Source organism: Corylus avellana, chromosome ca5 (assembly GCF_901000735.1).
Source record: "Corylus avellana chromosome ca5, CavTom2PMs-1.0".
NCBI classification, from domain to species: domain Eukaryota; kingdom Viridiplantae; phylum Streptophyta; class Magnoliopsida; order Fagales; family Betulaceae; genus Corylus; species Corylus avellana.
The window spans coordinates 31,380,035-31,397,118 of NC_081545.1; the positions used below are offsets into that span (position 1 = coordinate 31,380,035).

Below are 17,084 nucleotides of genomic sequence, written 5' to 3' on the forward strand. Positions count from 1 at the left end.
CCAGTCTTCTTCGTGTCACAGTCCACACGAGCGCGACGTGGTTTAAAATTTGATAGATAAATTTAATTAAATTTAGTGATTAACATGATAAATATAATCACATTAATTGTTATATTGTTTTGTAAAAAATTTATAGTAAAAATTATGATACTTATCACTGTTCTAACACAATTATTTTAATTGCTAAAATGGATATAATTACTGTCAAGTTGTCATCTTATCTTTGTTTTTGGTTTTGAAACGAAATTTTTTTATTTTTTTCAAGGGTCAGGAATTCATGGTATCAATTCCCACCTGTTCAATAATTTGGACCGGGATGCTCTCCGCCCTCTGGTTTGAAAAAAATTGGAGAAGAATAGGTTAGTTATAAAAAAAAAGGATAAAATAGTAATTTCACTTTTATTTTGACAATGTTACCATCTTCTTATAACTAACCGATTTCTCTCTAATTTTTTCAACCGGAGAGAAACTGTTTCCAAATTTCTAATAATTTATGTCATGGTTTAAAGCTTTAAATCCCATTTTCCATTGACTTGGAAGAATCCACAAAAAGGTCAATGTTATGAACAGTTCATACGTCCTTGGAAATACTCCACCCTTTTGTAATTATTCATTTGGAACTCTTAACATACTTCCAAGAGCAAAGTTCTCATTTCATCCTCACCAGTCACCACCCACTCCTTCAAAATATTTGATTCCCCATATAAGTCTTAGAGCATCCCACAAATGACAAAGCCTTCCTTCAACATTTAGCACAAGCAAAAGGAAGCTGCAGCTGCAAATCATGAGTTCAACGTCTCCTTCCAAGAAGCCGGACGTAAATCTTTCCCTAACGTTAACGACGTCTCCGGCCAGGCCGCCGTGCCACGTCGTTGAAGCCTTAAAGCCTGAAGAAAGAGGCATACGCCTCATTCAACTCCTCTTGACATGCGCTAACCACACCTCATCCGGCAACCTCCACCATGCCGACGCATGTCTCCGCCAGATATCGCCGCTCGCCTCGGTTTCCGGCGATCCCCTGCAGCGGCTGGCGGCCCGGCTCGCTCACGCCTTAGCAACCCGGCTCGTCAAACGCTGGCCGGGCCTTTACAAGGCCCTAAACCATTCTCAACCGTCTAAGCCGGAAGTAGCAGTGGACCGAGCATTTCCTTGCCTGGGTTTTGCCTATGCTATCATAGCCCGGACCTTGGCCCACGCCATGTCGGAGGAGCGGGTAATCCACATTGTAGATTTGGGCTCCGGGGATCCGAACTTATGGGCCTCAGTTATGCAAAGCTTCGTGGGTATGGGCCATGGCCCGTCCCGCCCACCCCACTTAAGGATCACATGCGTAAACAGCAACAAAATTATTCTAGAGAAGATGGGTACAAGGCTTGTGAAAGAGGCAGTAGGCCTAGACATGGCCTTCCAATTCAACCCTCTGAATGTTCCTCTCAGAGAGCTGACCGCCGACATGCTTAAGGTAAGGTCAGGAGAAGCATTGGGTTTTGTTTCAATTCTTTGTCTTCATGTCCTGTTGGCCGAGGACGATCGAGTGGAAGCAAATTTTGGGTTTGGTGGCAGCGAAGGCAATGGCGTCAAGGATTGTAAGCAAATGGGGGAATTTTTGGGAATGGTAAAGTCAATGTCCCCAAAAGTGTTTTTCTTGGTGGAGCAAGAAGCCGACCATAATTTAAACCGGTTGGAGGACCGGTTTGTTGAGGGGCTGCACTACTATAGTGCCATGTTTGATTCATTGGAGGGGAATTATGGGTGTGAGGAGAGAGTTGGAATGGAGGAAATGTTTGGGAGAGAAATTGAAGATATTGTGGCGTGTGAGGGCTTGGAAAGGGAGGAGAGGCACGAGAGGTATGGGAAGTGGATGGTTCGGTTTGGTGGTGCCGGGTTCAAGCCGGAACGGTTGTGGTGTGATGGGAAGCAAATGGTGGAGGAGGCCAATGGGAAGGATGGATATAAAATTGTGAATGAGAAGGCTGGCTTGATGATTTGTTGGCATGAACGGCCTCTGTATGCCGTGTCAGCATGGATTTGTTAGCTATTTCTTCTCATTAATTACATTATGTGTTTTTTTAATTGTTTTAACCTTGCGAATTATCAATGGAAGTAGAATCATATTTGCACAATTGAAGTGCCTTTGATTTTGGGGAAAAATTGGAGCGTCATTCCAAGGGAATTGATACTTTCTCATCTACTTTGGTCCTTAATTTACGTATTTTAATTCACTAGAGCAATAGGTTCTTAATTTGGAATGCTAATGTGGGGGTGGTGTCCAAAAAAAAACCCAACCACCCGATCCACTTGACAAAAATCGATTGAAACCGACTAAAGCAGGCTGGTTCGGTTATATTGGGGTCAGGGGGTTGGAAAAAAATTGTTACTTCTAAGAGGGAGATCGGTTTAAGGGTAAAACTGGCTTCAATTTTAGAGGGGTTTATAGAGAGGAGATAATATTATCATATCAAAATCATACCACAAGATGCAACATCTCATATTAATTCATAAAGTTTAGCGTCTTGTTAATTAATAATAGTAGGGATATGAGCATTATTGTCATTTAAAATAAAGTAAACATTCTTCAAAGTCAAGGGAATATGTAATTCCACCTCTCTATTAAGGGAATCTACATTCCTAATCCTAGCAAAAGGAGGTAAGGAGAGGATTCAATTTCCTTGGCTATATGAATTCCCTTCAATTAAGTGCAACCAAACGAAATAATTTGTAACAATTAACAGACTCCTAAAAGATTATCCTCATCAAAATGCCCCAATAGAGTTTTGCTTTCTAAGCTTTATTTTAAACACATTAAATGAACGAATCTTTAAAAATTATTCATTTCTAGGAAGCCGATATGGCCAGATTTCACTTTCTTCAAACGGGTAAACGGATCATGAAACTACTCCCACTAAAGGGTGGATAAGGAACAGTGTAAAACTGAAAGTCACTTATAGGAAACAGTACTCTACCATAACCACAGCCCACACACTCGGTAGTTAGGCTTTATAAGAGTTGCTTCTCCCTTCCTTTTGGTATGATGTTTAAAATATTTTATCAACTAGACCATTGGGTAATTATTTATCTCTTTCTTAGTTTTTTGCACTAATAAAGATCAATACAATACAATGAAACCCTAAATTAATGCAATTACGAGCATGCTATCATTTATTCTTTATTATTACGTGTGGATTTTCATCACGAGTCTATGGATTTGCCTCTTGTGCCATTTCAATTGAAGTCAAAAAATATATTAAAGTCTAATTCAAAATATTGTTGAGATATCGTGATTTTTGGTATCAATAATAGTATACGAGATTAAAAACATATAACTCAATATATCGTCTATGGAAAAAAAACATTTTTTTTAAAAAAAAAAAAATTGTAAGAAACATTGCAAAAGTATATGGAAAAATCTAAATAATTAAATATATCAAGTAATATATCTTGATTACTCGCAAATATATCGAGAAATATAAAAAATAAAATAAAATAAAAAATATCATATTGATAAAATGAATAATTATCGATCACTTAAAAAAATATAAAATTATCAATCCATATGTGATATATCAAATATCAATGAAATGTTGCTAAGAAAAAAAAAAAAATCAAAAATCAGTCCAAGTCAACTCTAAAAGGTAACTCAATCAGCTAAGTTTAGAGGTAACTCAATCAGCTAAGGACCATATTTTATTAAGCAGATCGAATCCCCACTCTTCTGCAATTCCATCTTCCAACGGACCAGCTCACTTTAGTAATACACGATCAACAAAGTCTAACATGCACCGGTGTTAAGAATTTGGGTTTAAGGGAAAAAGAAAAAACAAAATAAGCAAAAAATAAAAAATAAAAAATAAAAAAACCGTTTTCCATACCCACAATGGGAAAATCCCCACGTTCGTGGGCCGTGGTAGCAGTCACGTAGGGTTTCCACGAGTAGAACAAATGTTTCGTATAAAAGCACCTCCGCTTCATGTATGGCTTCCTTTCACGAGCTCTCAAACTCCAACAGCAGAAGCTTAAAACCCCAACAAGAATAATTAGTCAGCCACTCACTCTTACGGTTTTTGTTTTCCTTCTCTGTTACATATATATAACTTATAAGCAAGAAGAGGAGCAGAAGAAAAAAGATATGCATGAAACTGGAGGAGGAGGAAGTGGAACAATGTCGGTAGATCTCAATGATTACGCTATTATCAAGGAGGGAGAGGCTGAGATTCTCATGCGCAAGAATGAAGTCTTTTACAATCCGACCCAGGTGCCAAAATCTTATCTTTTGGTGGTTCTGTGCTGTTTGATGGGGTTTTCGGATGAAATTTTTGATTGGTTTTGTGTTTGGGATGGGGTTCTGCCTTGTGTCTGTGATGGGTCATTATTGGTACTTGAAGAGATGTGTTTGGTTGCTGAATTAATATGTAGGAAAATAACTAAACAAACTAATTATTTTTTATTAGGAAACCCAATTAGTTTATATTTCATTTAAAAGAATGCTGAATGTCTATCAGGGGGTACAATCTGAATTGAAGACCAATGGATTATTCACAGGAGGTTTTGAGTATTATGTAATTAGCAAAGAGAACCTTCTGATTTTGGTATGATTGAAATAAGAAACTGTTATGGAATTAAGTAGAAATTCATTGTGGGACTGAAGTTATGGGCATATGTTGCCTTGTAGTTCGCTATTGGAAATAATAATATGCCATAAGTCAAATTGACCTGTTTTGAGCTTTGTTAAAGCAAATATGGCTACTGTGGTAATTCATATTAGTGAACTGAAGTGGAGATTATATCAGATAAGGATTTCAGGATATCTCGGCAAGATAATGCTGGTAACTAATGCTTACACAAGCAATTTTTTCGTCTAGTATTGTGTGCAATGGGAATACATAATGGGATTCTATACATTGTGTCATGTGGAGTATTTTATGAACTTTCACGTTGCTTATCAAAATTTTGTTTTGCTTCCAGCAATTCTTGTTTTCATAAGATTGAATTATTAAATTGCTATGTCAGGTACCTGTTCTCTACTATAAGCTAATGCATTGAATTTCGATTGGTCCGATTAAAACTATTTTGTAGAATTAAACTATTTAGACAGCACTATGTTCTCTTCAAACTTTCCTTTTATATTCAAAGTATTTTTGAAGATGCTAGATCGTATGGGAAATTATTAACTGCTATAACTAGTAACTCCAATAACTTGCTTTGTGGTTTTCTTGTACAATTACAGGCTTCTAACTGTTTCACCTTCTAATAATCAGGTTGACAACAGAGACATGTCCATTGCTGTCCTGAGGACATTTATATCCAAACGCAAACATGAGCATGAAGCACTTTTGTTGAAAAGAACAAAAGGAGCTCAAAAGGCTCCTGGGAAGGATTCCTCTGAACCTGATGGAAAAGAAGCAGCTGAGGAATCTGTCAGGAATGATGAAAATACCAATGGAGAATGTGAAATGCCTGAGGAAGTATCTCAGGATGAACCATGTAGCATTTCAAAAGAATTAGTCAAGACTCCTGAGGGAAAAGGACGTGGGGAATTGAGGCCACCAAGAGTTCTTGAGGTGTTTCTATGTTCTGATGTGATTTTTGGTTTACCTTTACAATAAAGATTTGTTTGTTCCAGTTTTAAGAGTTTATTAGGAATATGAGAAGTTATAGTTTTTGGTGTTGTTAAATAATTCATATGAGTGCTTTCCTTGTGACTATACAGGCCTTGGCAGCTTCTGGTTTGAGATCTCTTAGATATGCACGTGAAATAGAAGGAATAGGTCAAGTTGTGGCACTAGATAATGATAAAGGTGGGTATTTCTATTTCAATATAATTTGATGGAGAAGCCCTTTGGTTTTTCCTGGGCTTGAAAGGGGCATATAAATAATGCACACTCTAGACTGAAATAACTCAATACAGTAAAAATAATTGTTTATACACAAAAAATTTGTTGAATATTGCATATATGTGTCCTCCCTTTCCTCCTGACGATTGTTTTGCTTTACAAATAAGACATTTCAGTTCACCTCCAGTTAAAAAGTACCTATTCATTTATGTGCATGGACTTCTTATCTAGTGCTCAACCCTATTATAATCATTTGCTTTTTTTCAGTGTCTGTTGAAGCTTGCAAGAGAAATATTAAGTTCAATGGTTCAGTAGCATGTTCAAAGGTGGAATCACATCTCACTGATGCTCGTGTATATATGCTCACGCATCCAAAAGAATTTGATGTGGTATGCATATACTTTTTTTTCTAGGTACATGTATTTGCTGAAAAGAAGTTTTTTTATTTTTTTATTTTATTTTTATTTATTTATATATATATTTTTTTATAAATGGCATCTATAGATGGTTTCTCTGAATATGCTTTGAAGTCCAAATTATCTGAATAATAACTAATTGCCTGCTCCACTCCCTGTCTCTCACTCTCGCAGGAGTCACTTACTGGCCCATCTTAACTGTTGTTGTGATATAATTGAATTGAAAGTTAGCATAGTCCTTTTCAAAATTTTAAGAATAAGCCAGTATTCAATAGTCTTTATTGGCTGTTGGTGTTTCAGGTTGATCTTGATCCTTATGGTGCACCTTCTGTGTTCTTGGACTCTGCAGTTCAATCAGTTGCTGATGGGGGCATGCTGATGTGTACAGCAACTGATATGGCAGTACTCTGTGGGAGTAGCGGGGAGGTTTGCTATTCCAAGTAAGCCTTTTTACTGGCCTCACCTTTAGTTGAAAAGTGGTTGGATTAGTAGGCTCATCATTTACCAACTTTGTGATATTAGATATGGTTCCTATCCACTGAGAGGGAAATATTGCCATGAAATGGCTTTGAGGATCCTCCTTGCCTGTATTGAGGTATTTCTATGTTCTTCCAAAACACGTAGACATTATTGAAAAGATTATTTATTTTATTTTGTTTTCTTGTGTTTTTTTCCAGAAACAGAGAGAACTGATATTAGCGATGTCACTTCATGTCTCACTTTAATTGTTTGCCTAATGTTTTTGTACAATTCTGGAAACTTTCAAACTATTTGAGCTGTTCAACTGTCCTCTTATCTTTCTTTGTTTCCTTCAGTTTTGGTTGTCTGAGTTTTTGCATGTATATTTTTTTGTTTTAGTTGACCGTATACGAAGTATTCTCCATTGCTCTATCTTAGGGTAGTGTTTGGCAGTGCCATTACAAACTATTTATCTTTTCTGTAAGTAGGGGTCTGGCGCAATGTTTTTAGCTGTCAAGTGCAAGTGAGTTTGATTCTCGAGAGTAGTCACTTAATGCAAACTGCTCAAGGTTAGGACTGTATTTAGATCTCCCTCCCCAGGCACCCATGTGGGATGGGGTAATAGCCTAAAGTTTTCTGTTGGTGGTTAGAATTGTATATCTTCAGAGAAGGGCTAGTCAAGGAATTGCCGGTCCTTTTCCCATAATATCATTTGATAATAGAAATATTCTTCACTAGAATAAAATGATTAGAAGATTCCTCTTCACAGGCAATCTTTTACAGGCTCATGTGCATATGTTAAAAAGTCTAGGCGGCGCAGGTGATACCTCTGATAGTTGTTTGAGCAGGATTTTAATGTGTATAACAGATATTAAATCACTTATCAGGGGCACCCGCATGAGGGTTGAATGATCTGAATTTCTTCTGTTTTGTGTACCTTAGGATTAGAAATTCTTGTATATATGTGAGGTGGAGGATCATGTATTTGTTTCTTTTTGGTGCACTTTGTATAAAAAAGATTATCAGTGTTTACTTCTTGGGTATCAATGAAAGCCTGCCAACTTTATGCTTAATAAGCACTTTGCAATTTGCTTTACTGTTGTTTCTCCCCTCTCCTCGAACCCCAAATGTAATATACATTTTAGTCATTAAAAAATTGCTTCTGGTCTATGGTTGAACTCATCATGATCATCTGTTTAGAGAAGCCAAGATTGCACCCACAAGATGTTAGCCTAGAGTTCTGCCAAGAAAACAACTGTAGAGAGAGAATGTTTTTCCTTTTGAAATGTGAACAATCAAAAAGACATTAGCATGTTAAGGGTTAAAATGTTTATGAGTAACTCTTAATTCCACTCAAATTCTGAAAATTTCTGCTATGATGTTCTGATTGACTGTTGAATGATTTAGTCCTGCCATCACAACTTTCCTTTTAGGTTTCTGTCTTTGTTTGGCCTGTAGCTCAAGGTTAACACTAGTTAAGACAACTCTTATGCATAAAATAAATATACTTCTTGTACAGACAACTCTTATGCATATTTTCCTGTTTCTTTTTTATTGAATGCAGAGCCATGCAAATCGGTACAAGCGGTACATTGTTCCGGTTCTATCTGTTAAGATGAACTTTTATGTTCGGGTTTTTGTTCGCATATACACGTAGGTGGCCTATCTACTTTGAAATGAATTCAGTCATAGCTGGTAGAATTATGTGTTATAATTTCTAGGATAAGATAGCGCTTTGTTATGATATTGACCTGAGGCTGAACTAATTGGCTGCAGTTCTGCAAGTGCAATGAAAAACACTCCCCTTAAGCTGTCCTATGTTTATCAGTGCATTGGTTGTGATTCTTTCCATCTTCAACATATTGGGAGGACAGTCTCCAAGGTGCGTACATCTCGATTTGATATGAAATTGGTGCTTTGTAGCTTAACACCATGCTTGCCTAGTTCTGGTTGACTATGTCACATTAGAGTGCTTAAACTATATTTTTTGGATAACATAGAAAATTCAAACGGAAGGTTACTAAAAAATTTCTTAGGATGTATTGTTCTGCTCTAAAGAGCTTTAAGATATTCCATACTCTTACATACTCTTATGGTGGCGTGGGTTTGCTTGTGTTGAGTATACACGTGAGAGTGAAATGGTCAAGTCTTACATCAGAAAGACGTCATAATTGTGCATGACTAATACAGCATGGTTGAGCCTAAACCTATACGATTAAGCTTTTGGGTTAAGTGTGTTCTTAACATATTATGGTTTCACTTAAAGAACTCCTCAAGGGCAGGCCCTAACAGCTTGTATAATAGTTTCCCTGCTCCTTAATTACCATGGTTTTATCATGCATGTGCAGATGCATTTGGGTTCATTTGTGTGACTTTGAAATGCGTAGATTATACAAATTACTTCATGTGTTTCTTGCTTGCATGCTTACATCTGGACATGGCAGTGGGTTGTTTTTGGTTTGTTTGAGGTGGAAAGATATTATCAAGGATAATAACCAACCAAATTTGGAAGTAAATGGACTGATTTGCAGGTTCTTTCTTTTCCGCCCACCCCCACCCCAAAAGAAAAGAAAGAAGAAAACGACTTTTTTAAGGGTAACCTAGGGGTATTTTATGCCAAGTTATCCTCATAAACCTGGTTAGTGGTAATTCTAGCAATATTTGTCAGAAATGAACTCATGATTGCTGTGCTATGCTGAACCCTATCTTATATAATGGGACATGCCAGCAGGTTGGAGATCACAAAATGGTTTGTGCTTTTGTAGGTGTTAGTAGGGTTTGTGTTGCCACGAGCGTGTATACGATCAATTTGGTTATTGTTATATTTTTTTGGGCCATAAAATACTTCAGCGTCTCAACTCCAGCATCACGCAACCTGCAATATGGTCCAAAGAAACAGTGGAGGTGGGGATGGGGAGAATTGATATGGGAGCCTGGGACTCGTGTTGAACTTTTTTGTATTGTGCAGTGTCTGATTACTGATGCTACATTTAGTTCTTTAGATGACACTATGACAGTGAGCATAGACGGAAATTTCTGTTGTAGAAATGCATTTGTCAAAACTTACAAAAGTTATTTTTTAAGAAAAAAGTATTACGTCTTTCTTTAAAAAATAAGAAGGGAAAGTAGATCAAATATTAATGATTAGTCCTTGTAAACCACCAATGCATTGGTTTTTATGAATAGACCCAAGTGCTCATTTATTATATATATATATATATTAAGCAAGTTATGTGTGACCAATTTTTTTTTTTTTTTTTTGAGAAAGTGTGACCAATTTTTTTGTTTCTATGTTCAATTCAAAATTTGACAATATTCTGTTCTTTTATCCTTTTCATCTTCTAGAACAACAGTGTAAGATATCTGCCTGGGTTTGGTCCTGCTGTTCCTCAAGATTGCAGCGACTGTGGGAAGAAGTTTAACATGGGTGGGCCTATATGGTCTGCTCCTATACATGATCAAGAATGGGTAACTTCCATACTTGCAGATGTGAAATCTATGAAGGACAAGTATCCTGCGTATGATCGTATCTCTGCTGTATTGACAACAATATCGGAGGTGTGTTTGTTTTCTTTGGCTTGATCTCATATCTCTGTATGTTTACTTTATAGCGTTTTCCAAGAGATTGGTTGGTAATTCTCAAATTTTCCCAAGATTGGTGCCTAGTTCACACCATGTTTAAATGTGCCTCATTCAATTTATAATATCTTCACAGAATGAGTGGGAGGTCTCCACGTAAAGATTGATATAGTTTTCTTACATATTTGGTTTTGCCTAGTTTTCTTAGAGGACGTGAAAAATGCCTTTTGGATTTTGTTTCAGATAGCCCAACTTATGGGCTGTGTCGTGGACATTTTCAATTGATAAATCTCCTGTTCCCTTATGACAACCGTCTTACCTATATGTGAATTCTTATTCCATGAGTATATTGTTTGCAGGAACTGCCTGATGTTCCCCTATTTTTGAGCCTGCACAACCTCTGTGCCACTCTTAAATGCACTTCCCCATCAGCAGTAATCTTCCGTTCAGCTGTGATCAATGCTGGATACCGTATATCCGGTACCCATGTAAATCCATTGGGGCTGAAATCAGATGCTCCCATGGATGTCATTTGGGATATAATGCGCTGCTGGGTAAGAATTCATTTTCACTCTGTTATCTTTTTGAAATATGCATATACTTGAGATGTCCATTTCTTTAGGTTCCTTTGCTTCCATCTTTGTTTCTTTCTTTTGATTTTCCTCGAGTCTTCCTAGAAACCAGGTAAAATTGCCACTTTTTTTTGTCACCATGTCATTTGCTTTTGCTTTGGGTTACATCAACAGGCTATTCTTTACATTTCAACTGCACAAGAATTTTTTTTTTTTTTTTAACTATTATTTGTTCGAAGTAGTAAATGTGAGCATTTTAGAAGCGCTGGCATTTCATGCATTTAATATGTGGTTTCCTTTTATCCCCAGGTCAAAAGTCATCCGGTGAAAACTCAACCAGCAGATCTACCAGGAAGTGTGATACTTGCCAAGGAACCAGTTCTGCAAGTGCGTGACATCTCCCAAATTGCATTTTTTTTTTTTTTTTTTTGGCTTATAATGATTCTTTTTATTTTCTATTGCTTTTATGTCCTCATTTTTTGTAAGTTTATTGCATGCCCTTTAGACTACGTTGTCAGAACACAACCTATTATGCACTGTCGGCACATGCACGAGCAATCACTCACTCAGAGAGAGAGAGAGAGAGAGAGAGAGAGAGTGAGACAGATGTGGTGTGTGACTGAAAGTTGTTGTCTCTATGGTTGTTGTTTTTTCTATTTTGACAGGCTAATTTTGCTCGAGCTGTTGCATCTCTTAGCAAAGCACAAGCCAAGAAGGTAACGCGCTTCCTTCCAAATCCTGAAAGGCATTGGGGCCCGAAGCTGAGGGCAGGTCGCCAAATCACCAGCAAGCACATCTCCCTTCTGGGTCCACTGGCATTAAATGGAACTATTAACCATGAAAATGGTGAAGAGCCTACTGCCAAGCGTCAAAAGACTGAGGATGAGGATGAGGAGCCCACCTCAAATTCATGAATCCGACTTCATTTTGGGGGAGAGTGTCCATGATTCAAGCCCTGCCCTACTTCTCTGTCGGCTCTCCCATTGCTATTATATTATTATTCCTTTCAAAATATTGTTTGCTTTCTCCTTTTAAAATGTGGGCGCGCGTGTTTAGGAGGATTGTAAAGGGAGAGAGAGTGAGAGAGAGAGAGAGATCAGGTTCTTAAGAAAATGGGAATTGAGAAAGTGTGGTGATATTAGAAGTGAATTTGTGGGAAATTTTGAGTTTTGGAAATGCTTAATGTAAAACTTTATTATTTATTTCAAGTTCCTGAGTTGTTCACCTGCTATTCAAAACTTAGATCTTTCAACTGCTCTATGTGGTGTGGCCTTATATTAAAAAGTCCCTGGGTTGCTTCATTTGTAATGTGTGTGTATTTATTTATTTATGTTTTTTAACCAATAGTAAGGGTGGATTGACAGGATCATGTCAACATAGTAAAAATCTTGGTGTGGTTTATAACATTACTTCTATTAAATTTGATTTGTTCAACCATTTTTGCCCAAAAGAATAAAGTATTTTTTGTACTAAAATCGGCGTATGAGATCTTAACGATATTTTCGGACCAATTTTAACTTAAAAAAGAGTATGTAAATTTCAAGCTTATTTCATCTAATTAAGTTTATAAAGTTTTAAGAGTCATTACCCAATACTAGTATAATTTAAGTGGAGTTTACGGGAGATGGCCTGAATTTAGTTCTATCCTTTTACATTTTTGTACGAAATAGTAGCTTCTAAGACTCGTACTTGTCAATTCGAGACTTATATCACCAAATACAAATTCTTAATTAAGGTTGTTTGATAACATTCATCTTTTTCATCCGTTTGTAAAAGAGGATCACTTTAATAGTATTTAAATATATTTTGTCATTAGCATCAATCCAACAAGTCGTTGTAGTATAGTGGTAAGTATTCCCGCCTGTCACGCGGGTGACCCGGGTTCGATCCCCGGCAACGGCGTAGTTTTTCCGTAGTTGCTTTTTTTTTTCTCTCCGTAGAGTAAAATCTGGAAATATGCAAAACTTTGCAACCGGTATCTACGATGAAAATCCTACAGCGCAAGCCGCAAGCCTCAGCTTAGGTAGGTTGAGCTTCATATTTCACTCAGTATGATCATCTACTCAAATTTCATACATGTGATTAACTGCAACTTTGTACGCCTCTTATCTATTTCATCTTTAAAAGAAACGAAAAAATAAAACTACTACTAACAAAGTTGAGGATTCTTATGTACAAGTCATACATTTTCCAGTAGTTAACAACATCACCGACATCCATGATTGATGATTCCATCTAATGAGTAGTGAGCAATGACCAGGTGCTTGCAGGCGTCTCACAACAGTTCGATTATTCCCAATTCAAAATTCAAATCCTTGGTAAGTTATAGAGGTTGCTGATGATGATATTGACAGCACAGGAGACGAAAAAGAAAAAAACATGTCCCACCCACAAACACTTGTTTTCCGACAGGAGTGTAATCACTGTCAATCAATCAAGCAATTATAGCTAGAAATTCCTGGTAAATAAATCAAATGGAGTATTTTATTGCTCTAAGCTCATTGGGATAACATAGCATGAAGTCAATAAATAAAATTACACCCGCCAATCTGCAAATCCAAGAGGTAACCAAATGGGCCAGAGATACGATAATTAAACATCACAACGACTAAAACTACCGACAGTTCGCAAAAACTATAGTAAGATAATGGATGGCATTGGCTCTCTATCAAAATTGCAATTAGGCCTTTTGGCCATTGGGCAGTGGAGCAGAAGCTCCAGCTCCAGCCGGGTTTAGCTCATCCCAAGCTTCAATCCATGTGACCATGGCATCCGCCAGCTTGTCGAAGTAGGGGTCGACCTTAGCAAGCTTTTCCTTAACCTGCTTGGACAGTTCAAGGTAGCACTTCTGAACAGAGGTGCAGTCTTTTGGAAGAACAGCTGATTGGAAGAATGGGATGATCTCCTCCTGCCAGAAGATGCCTTTGTATTCCTTCTTCAGGTTCACGAATGGGTTGCTCGCTTTGCTGTGCCAGATGTACGGCAGCCCTGTCTTGACTCCCAATCCCAAATGGTCACATATCACCTAAATAATCATCAATCAGAAATCTGTTAATGTTCCATAACTTTTCAAATGTGCAAGGAGGACTAATGCTAGAAAAGATCGAAAACAAATATGAAACTAGAAGGTAAACTATGAGAGTAATCAGAGGAGAATCAAAGGAGAATGAGAGGGGACCTTCATGCACCAGCCTGCCCACATATCGTCGTAACGTCCAATAGGCTGACCGTCACCCATGAGACCAAAATACATTGCAGGACCGATAAGCTCACGGTCGAATGTTAAATTCATTCCACACATGGGGAACAAGGTGCCCTTTGGAATTGTCATAACGGCATCCACATACCTTTAAAAAAAAACAAAAAATCATAGCACTTAGGATTATGTTACAAAGGGAAATTTCAAATCATTTTGGTTAATGAATAAACTGCTAACCTAGTGTTCCTCTCGCGAGGCTTCACAAGCTGTGTAGGTGCATCATAATCTGGTATGTTGAGCCAGAGGCCATGAGAAACAGCAGTTTTGGCACCTTCACGTAGACTAAAAGGGTATCCACGAACAAAGTCAGCACCTTCACGGTAAGGGTCATACAGGGTATTGAAAAAATGAGGGGTGGATGGGGAGAGGATGTTCTTGATGTGCTGCTCAAGTGCATTGATTGCTTTTCCAGATGGGTCTTTGGCAACCTAAGCATCAACAAATTACCACAACATCAGTTTGGTGATTAAGGTAAAAGAAAAACACAAACATCTTTTGATAGGTCAGTAGAAGATAAACTCTTAACGTCAAACCAAGAAACAATGTGCTAGGAAGATGCATGCCCAAGTTTAAACAATTTGAATCAAATTTCTTTGGACATAACAAATGATCAAAATGAAGAAAATGGTCATAGCATTACCAGCAAGTTCCCAAACATTGCAAAGGTCAACCAAAGCACAAGCGGGAAGCAGAATGGTATTTACCCTTTTTAGTGTAAGGAACAGGGCAGTTAGGTAATTTGCAGTTACTATTATCTCTTTAGGTACATCTCATTAAAAAATGCGAATATGCGAAGATCCATCTTATAATAAAAAACTTTCCAGGAGCATATAATAATACAACAGGGTACAATCATACAATAATGAATAAATAAATCACAGCTGTAGATCTAAGAAAAAGATATATACAATCATGACAGCAACATCTCACTCATTATTCAAAAAGCATAGATTGACTCCACTTCTGAGATTGTTGACGACAGTCTGTCGATAGAGAGCCAAGTTAAGATAGATCCATGTGAAGAAGTTTCAAATCTCACATGAAAGTATAAGGCAATTTCAAAAATCGATTGCTTGCAATTTGAAAAAGCATATTTTTTTAACATTTTCACTCCCAAACTATACACTTTATGCGGTTTAATTTAAAAATGCACTACCAAACGCAGAATAAGAATAGTTTGTTGTTTAATATAGATTGGAAAAAGGGCTTAAACATGCTAAAAATCTAGCATTACCGACAAACTTACAAATGTCACTATCACAATGAGGGCCAAAAAAAAAATTTGGAAAAATCAATCCAGACTACCGAGCGAGAAATATCCCTCAGCAGGACTTGGTCAACACAATACTAGAGATGACTATTCAATTCCAATGCTGTGAAAATCAGATTTTTTTTTTAGATTTGTTGAATAATCAGATTGGCACAAGAATTCAGATCTGAATGATAGACAAACACATATATTAATTAATTTTGAAGCACGCGAAGAATTCGTTCGTATCTGAAGCTTAAAATCAAAATTGCAGATCAGAAACACATTTTAGCTAAATTGAAATCGATGAAGATTAGATCCACGCACAAAAATAAAATTAGCAGACAATATCGTGTCAAAAGGGAAGATCGAATTAAACACAAAAACAAGCAGAGCACACAAACAAATTCAGAATCAACAACACCCAGAAACCAAATCATCCAAATAGATACAAAACTGAAACAAAAAATCGTAAAATCCAAACCTAAAAACAGAGCAAGATCTAAACTTTCACACGAGAAACAAAAATCGAGATGCAAAACAGCATAAATCAAAGAACTTACAAAGCAGTCATCGTCAATTGTGAAGATATACTTCTTCTTGGAGACCATGTAGCCAAAGCAGCGGCAAGCAGAGTCCTTGAATGAAATGCAGGAGGCCTTGGGACCCAGAATCCTGTTGATGTCGTTGCGGTTGTAGAGCTCGTAGTCGAAGCCTTCAGGGACGTTGATGGTCTTTGAAGGGTCACCATCTTGGACGATGATGAGGTGGTAAGGCTGGAAGAATGGCCTCCACATCTCAAGGAAGTCCAGGTTCCTGATGGTGGGGATCACAATGTCAAGTTCATCCTTCAGCAACGGGGTTGGGGCGACGGAAGCTTCAGTGGAAGCCATTGCAGAGAGAGAAAGAGGGAGAGAGAGAGGGAGAGAGTTTGAGAAAGAGTTGAAGAGTGTGAAGAGGTGGGGGGGTGGTTTTGAAGGGTGAGAGAGGGAGACTTTGTGTGGGAATATAATAGTGGAGTAGGCGTTGGCACGTGCGAGTCCGCGGAGATCGGCACGAGTGGAGGGTTAAATGGAGACGCGTCCGAATGTTTAAGGTTTTACTTTTATGACTTGTTCAAAGGCTGCCGGTGCTCGTGCAAACAACCAATGACAGCGCGACAGCGAGATAGAGATTGGGTTTCTTTGGTTAAACAGAAGTTGTCTCCATGATCAATTGTAAGTCTTGTGACAACAGAACTCCCTATGATTCAACCGGTTTGATTTAATTTTGATGGTTAAGCTCCGTTGAGTTTACGATTTTATAAAGTATGATTAAAAAATAATAATTTAAAAATTTACAATTTAAAAGTGTGATTTTAAAAACGTAATCAAGCGTTTTAAAAAAAAAAAAAAAATTTAATTTTTAAAATTGCACATTTTCAAAAATTACATTCATATTTACTATTTGAAAACTCATATTTTTTAGGTTTTTAAATTATAATTTTTAAAAAATTCAATCCCCAAATAGTTCATTTTTCTGTCATTTGGTTTAAAATTATACTTTATAGACTCTAATTTTTTTTACTTTTTTAAATTATAATTTTTTTAAAAATCAATCCCCAAATAGTTCATTTTTCTGTTATTTAGTTTAAAATTATACTTTATAGATTCTAATTTTTTTATTTTTTTAAATTGTAATTTTTTAAAAAATCAATCCCCAAATAGTTCATTTTCTGTT

The 17,084-nt window shown here is 37.1% G+C and overlaps 3 protein-coding genes and 1 non-coding gene across 4 annotated transcripts; 3 read left to right on the top strand and 1 right to left on the bottom strand.

Moving 5' to 3' along the window:
• The first annotated feature begins 715 nt into the window (after positions 1-715).
• Positions 716-2,133, top strand: LOC132182892 (scarecrow-like protein 3). Its single transcript, XM_059596259.1, has one exon. The coding sequence runs from the start codon at positions 785-787 to the stop codon at positions 2,033-2,035; it is 1,251 nt and encodes a 416-aa protein (XP_059452242.1). The 5' UTR covers positions 716-784; the 3' UTR covers positions 2,036-2,133.
• A 1,775-nt stretch (positions 2,134-3,908) lies between these two features.
• LOC132181933 (tRNA (guanine(26)-N(2))-dimethyltransferase 1-like) lies at positions 3,909-12,086 on the top strand. The gene is made up of 12 exons (XM_059595156.1): positions 3,909-4,252; positions 5,256-5,558; positions 5,708-5,795; positions 6,099-6,220; positions 6,548-6,687; positions 6,770-6,842; positions 8,271-8,359; positions 8,483-8,588; positions 10,052-10,264; positions 10,645-10,839; positions 11,167-11,244; positions 11,523-12,086. The coding sequence occupies exons 1-12, from the start codon at positions 3,968-3,970 to the stop codon at positions 11,769-11,771; spliced, it is 1,941 nt and encodes a 646-aa protein (XP_059451139.1). The 5' UTR covers positions 3,909-3,967; the 3' UTR covers positions 11,772-12,086.
• A 601-nt stretch (positions 12,087-12,687) lies between these two features.
• On the top strand, positions 12,688-12,759 carry TRNAD-GUC (transfer RNA aspartic acid (anticodon GUC)). Its single transcript has one exon. It is a non-coding gene; the product is annotated as a tRNA-Asp (tRNA).
• A 564-nt stretch (positions 12,760-13,323) lies between these two features.
• On the bottom strand, positions 13,324-16,349 carry LOC132182574 (probable UDP-arabinopyranose mutase 2). Its single transcript, XM_059595858.1, has 4 exons — positions 15,929-16,349; positions 14,294-14,544; positions 14,036-14,204; positions 13,324-13,882 (listed from the first exon to the last, which is right to left on the bottom strand). Exons 1-4 carry the CDS (start codon positions 16,256-16,258, stop codon positions 13,538-13,540), a joined length of 1,095 nt encoding a protein of 364 aa, XP_059451841.1. The 5' UTR covers positions 16,259-16,349; the 3' UTR covers positions 13,324-13,537.
• Between the last annotated feature and the right edge of the window lie 735 nt (positions 16,350-17,084).

Bases quoted from the DNA above. Each gene is read 5' to 3' on its own strand.
- LOC132182574 (XM_059595858.1), bottom strand. From the start codon at position 16,258: ATGGCTTCCACTGAAGCTTCCGTCGCCCCAACCCCGTTGCTGAAGGAT. The intron at 14,545-15,928 runs GTAAGTTCTTTG...GTTGATGCTTAG, and splicing joins CAATTGACGATGACTGCTTT to GTTGCCAAAGACCCATCTGG. The intron at 14,205-14,293 runs GTTAGCAGTTTA...TTTTTTTTAAAG, and splicing joins CCTCGCGAGAGGAACACTAG to GTATGTGGATGCCGTTATGA.
- LOC132181933 (XM_059595156.1), top strand. From the start codon at position 3,968: ATGTATGGCTTCCTTTCACGAGCTCTCAAACTCCAACAGCAGAAGCTT. The intron at 10,265-10,644 runs GTGTGTTTGTTT...TATTGTTTGCAG, and splicing joins TATTGACAACAATATCGGAG to GAACTGCCTGATGTTCCCCT. The intron at 11,245-11,522 runs GTGCGTGACATC...CTATTTTGACAG, and splicing joins CCAAGGAACCAGTTCTGCAA to GCTAATTTTGCTCGAGCTGT.
- LOC132182892 (XM_059596259.1), top strand. From the start codon at position 785: ATGAGTTCAACGTCTCCTTCCAAGAAGCCGGACGTAAATCTTTCCCTA.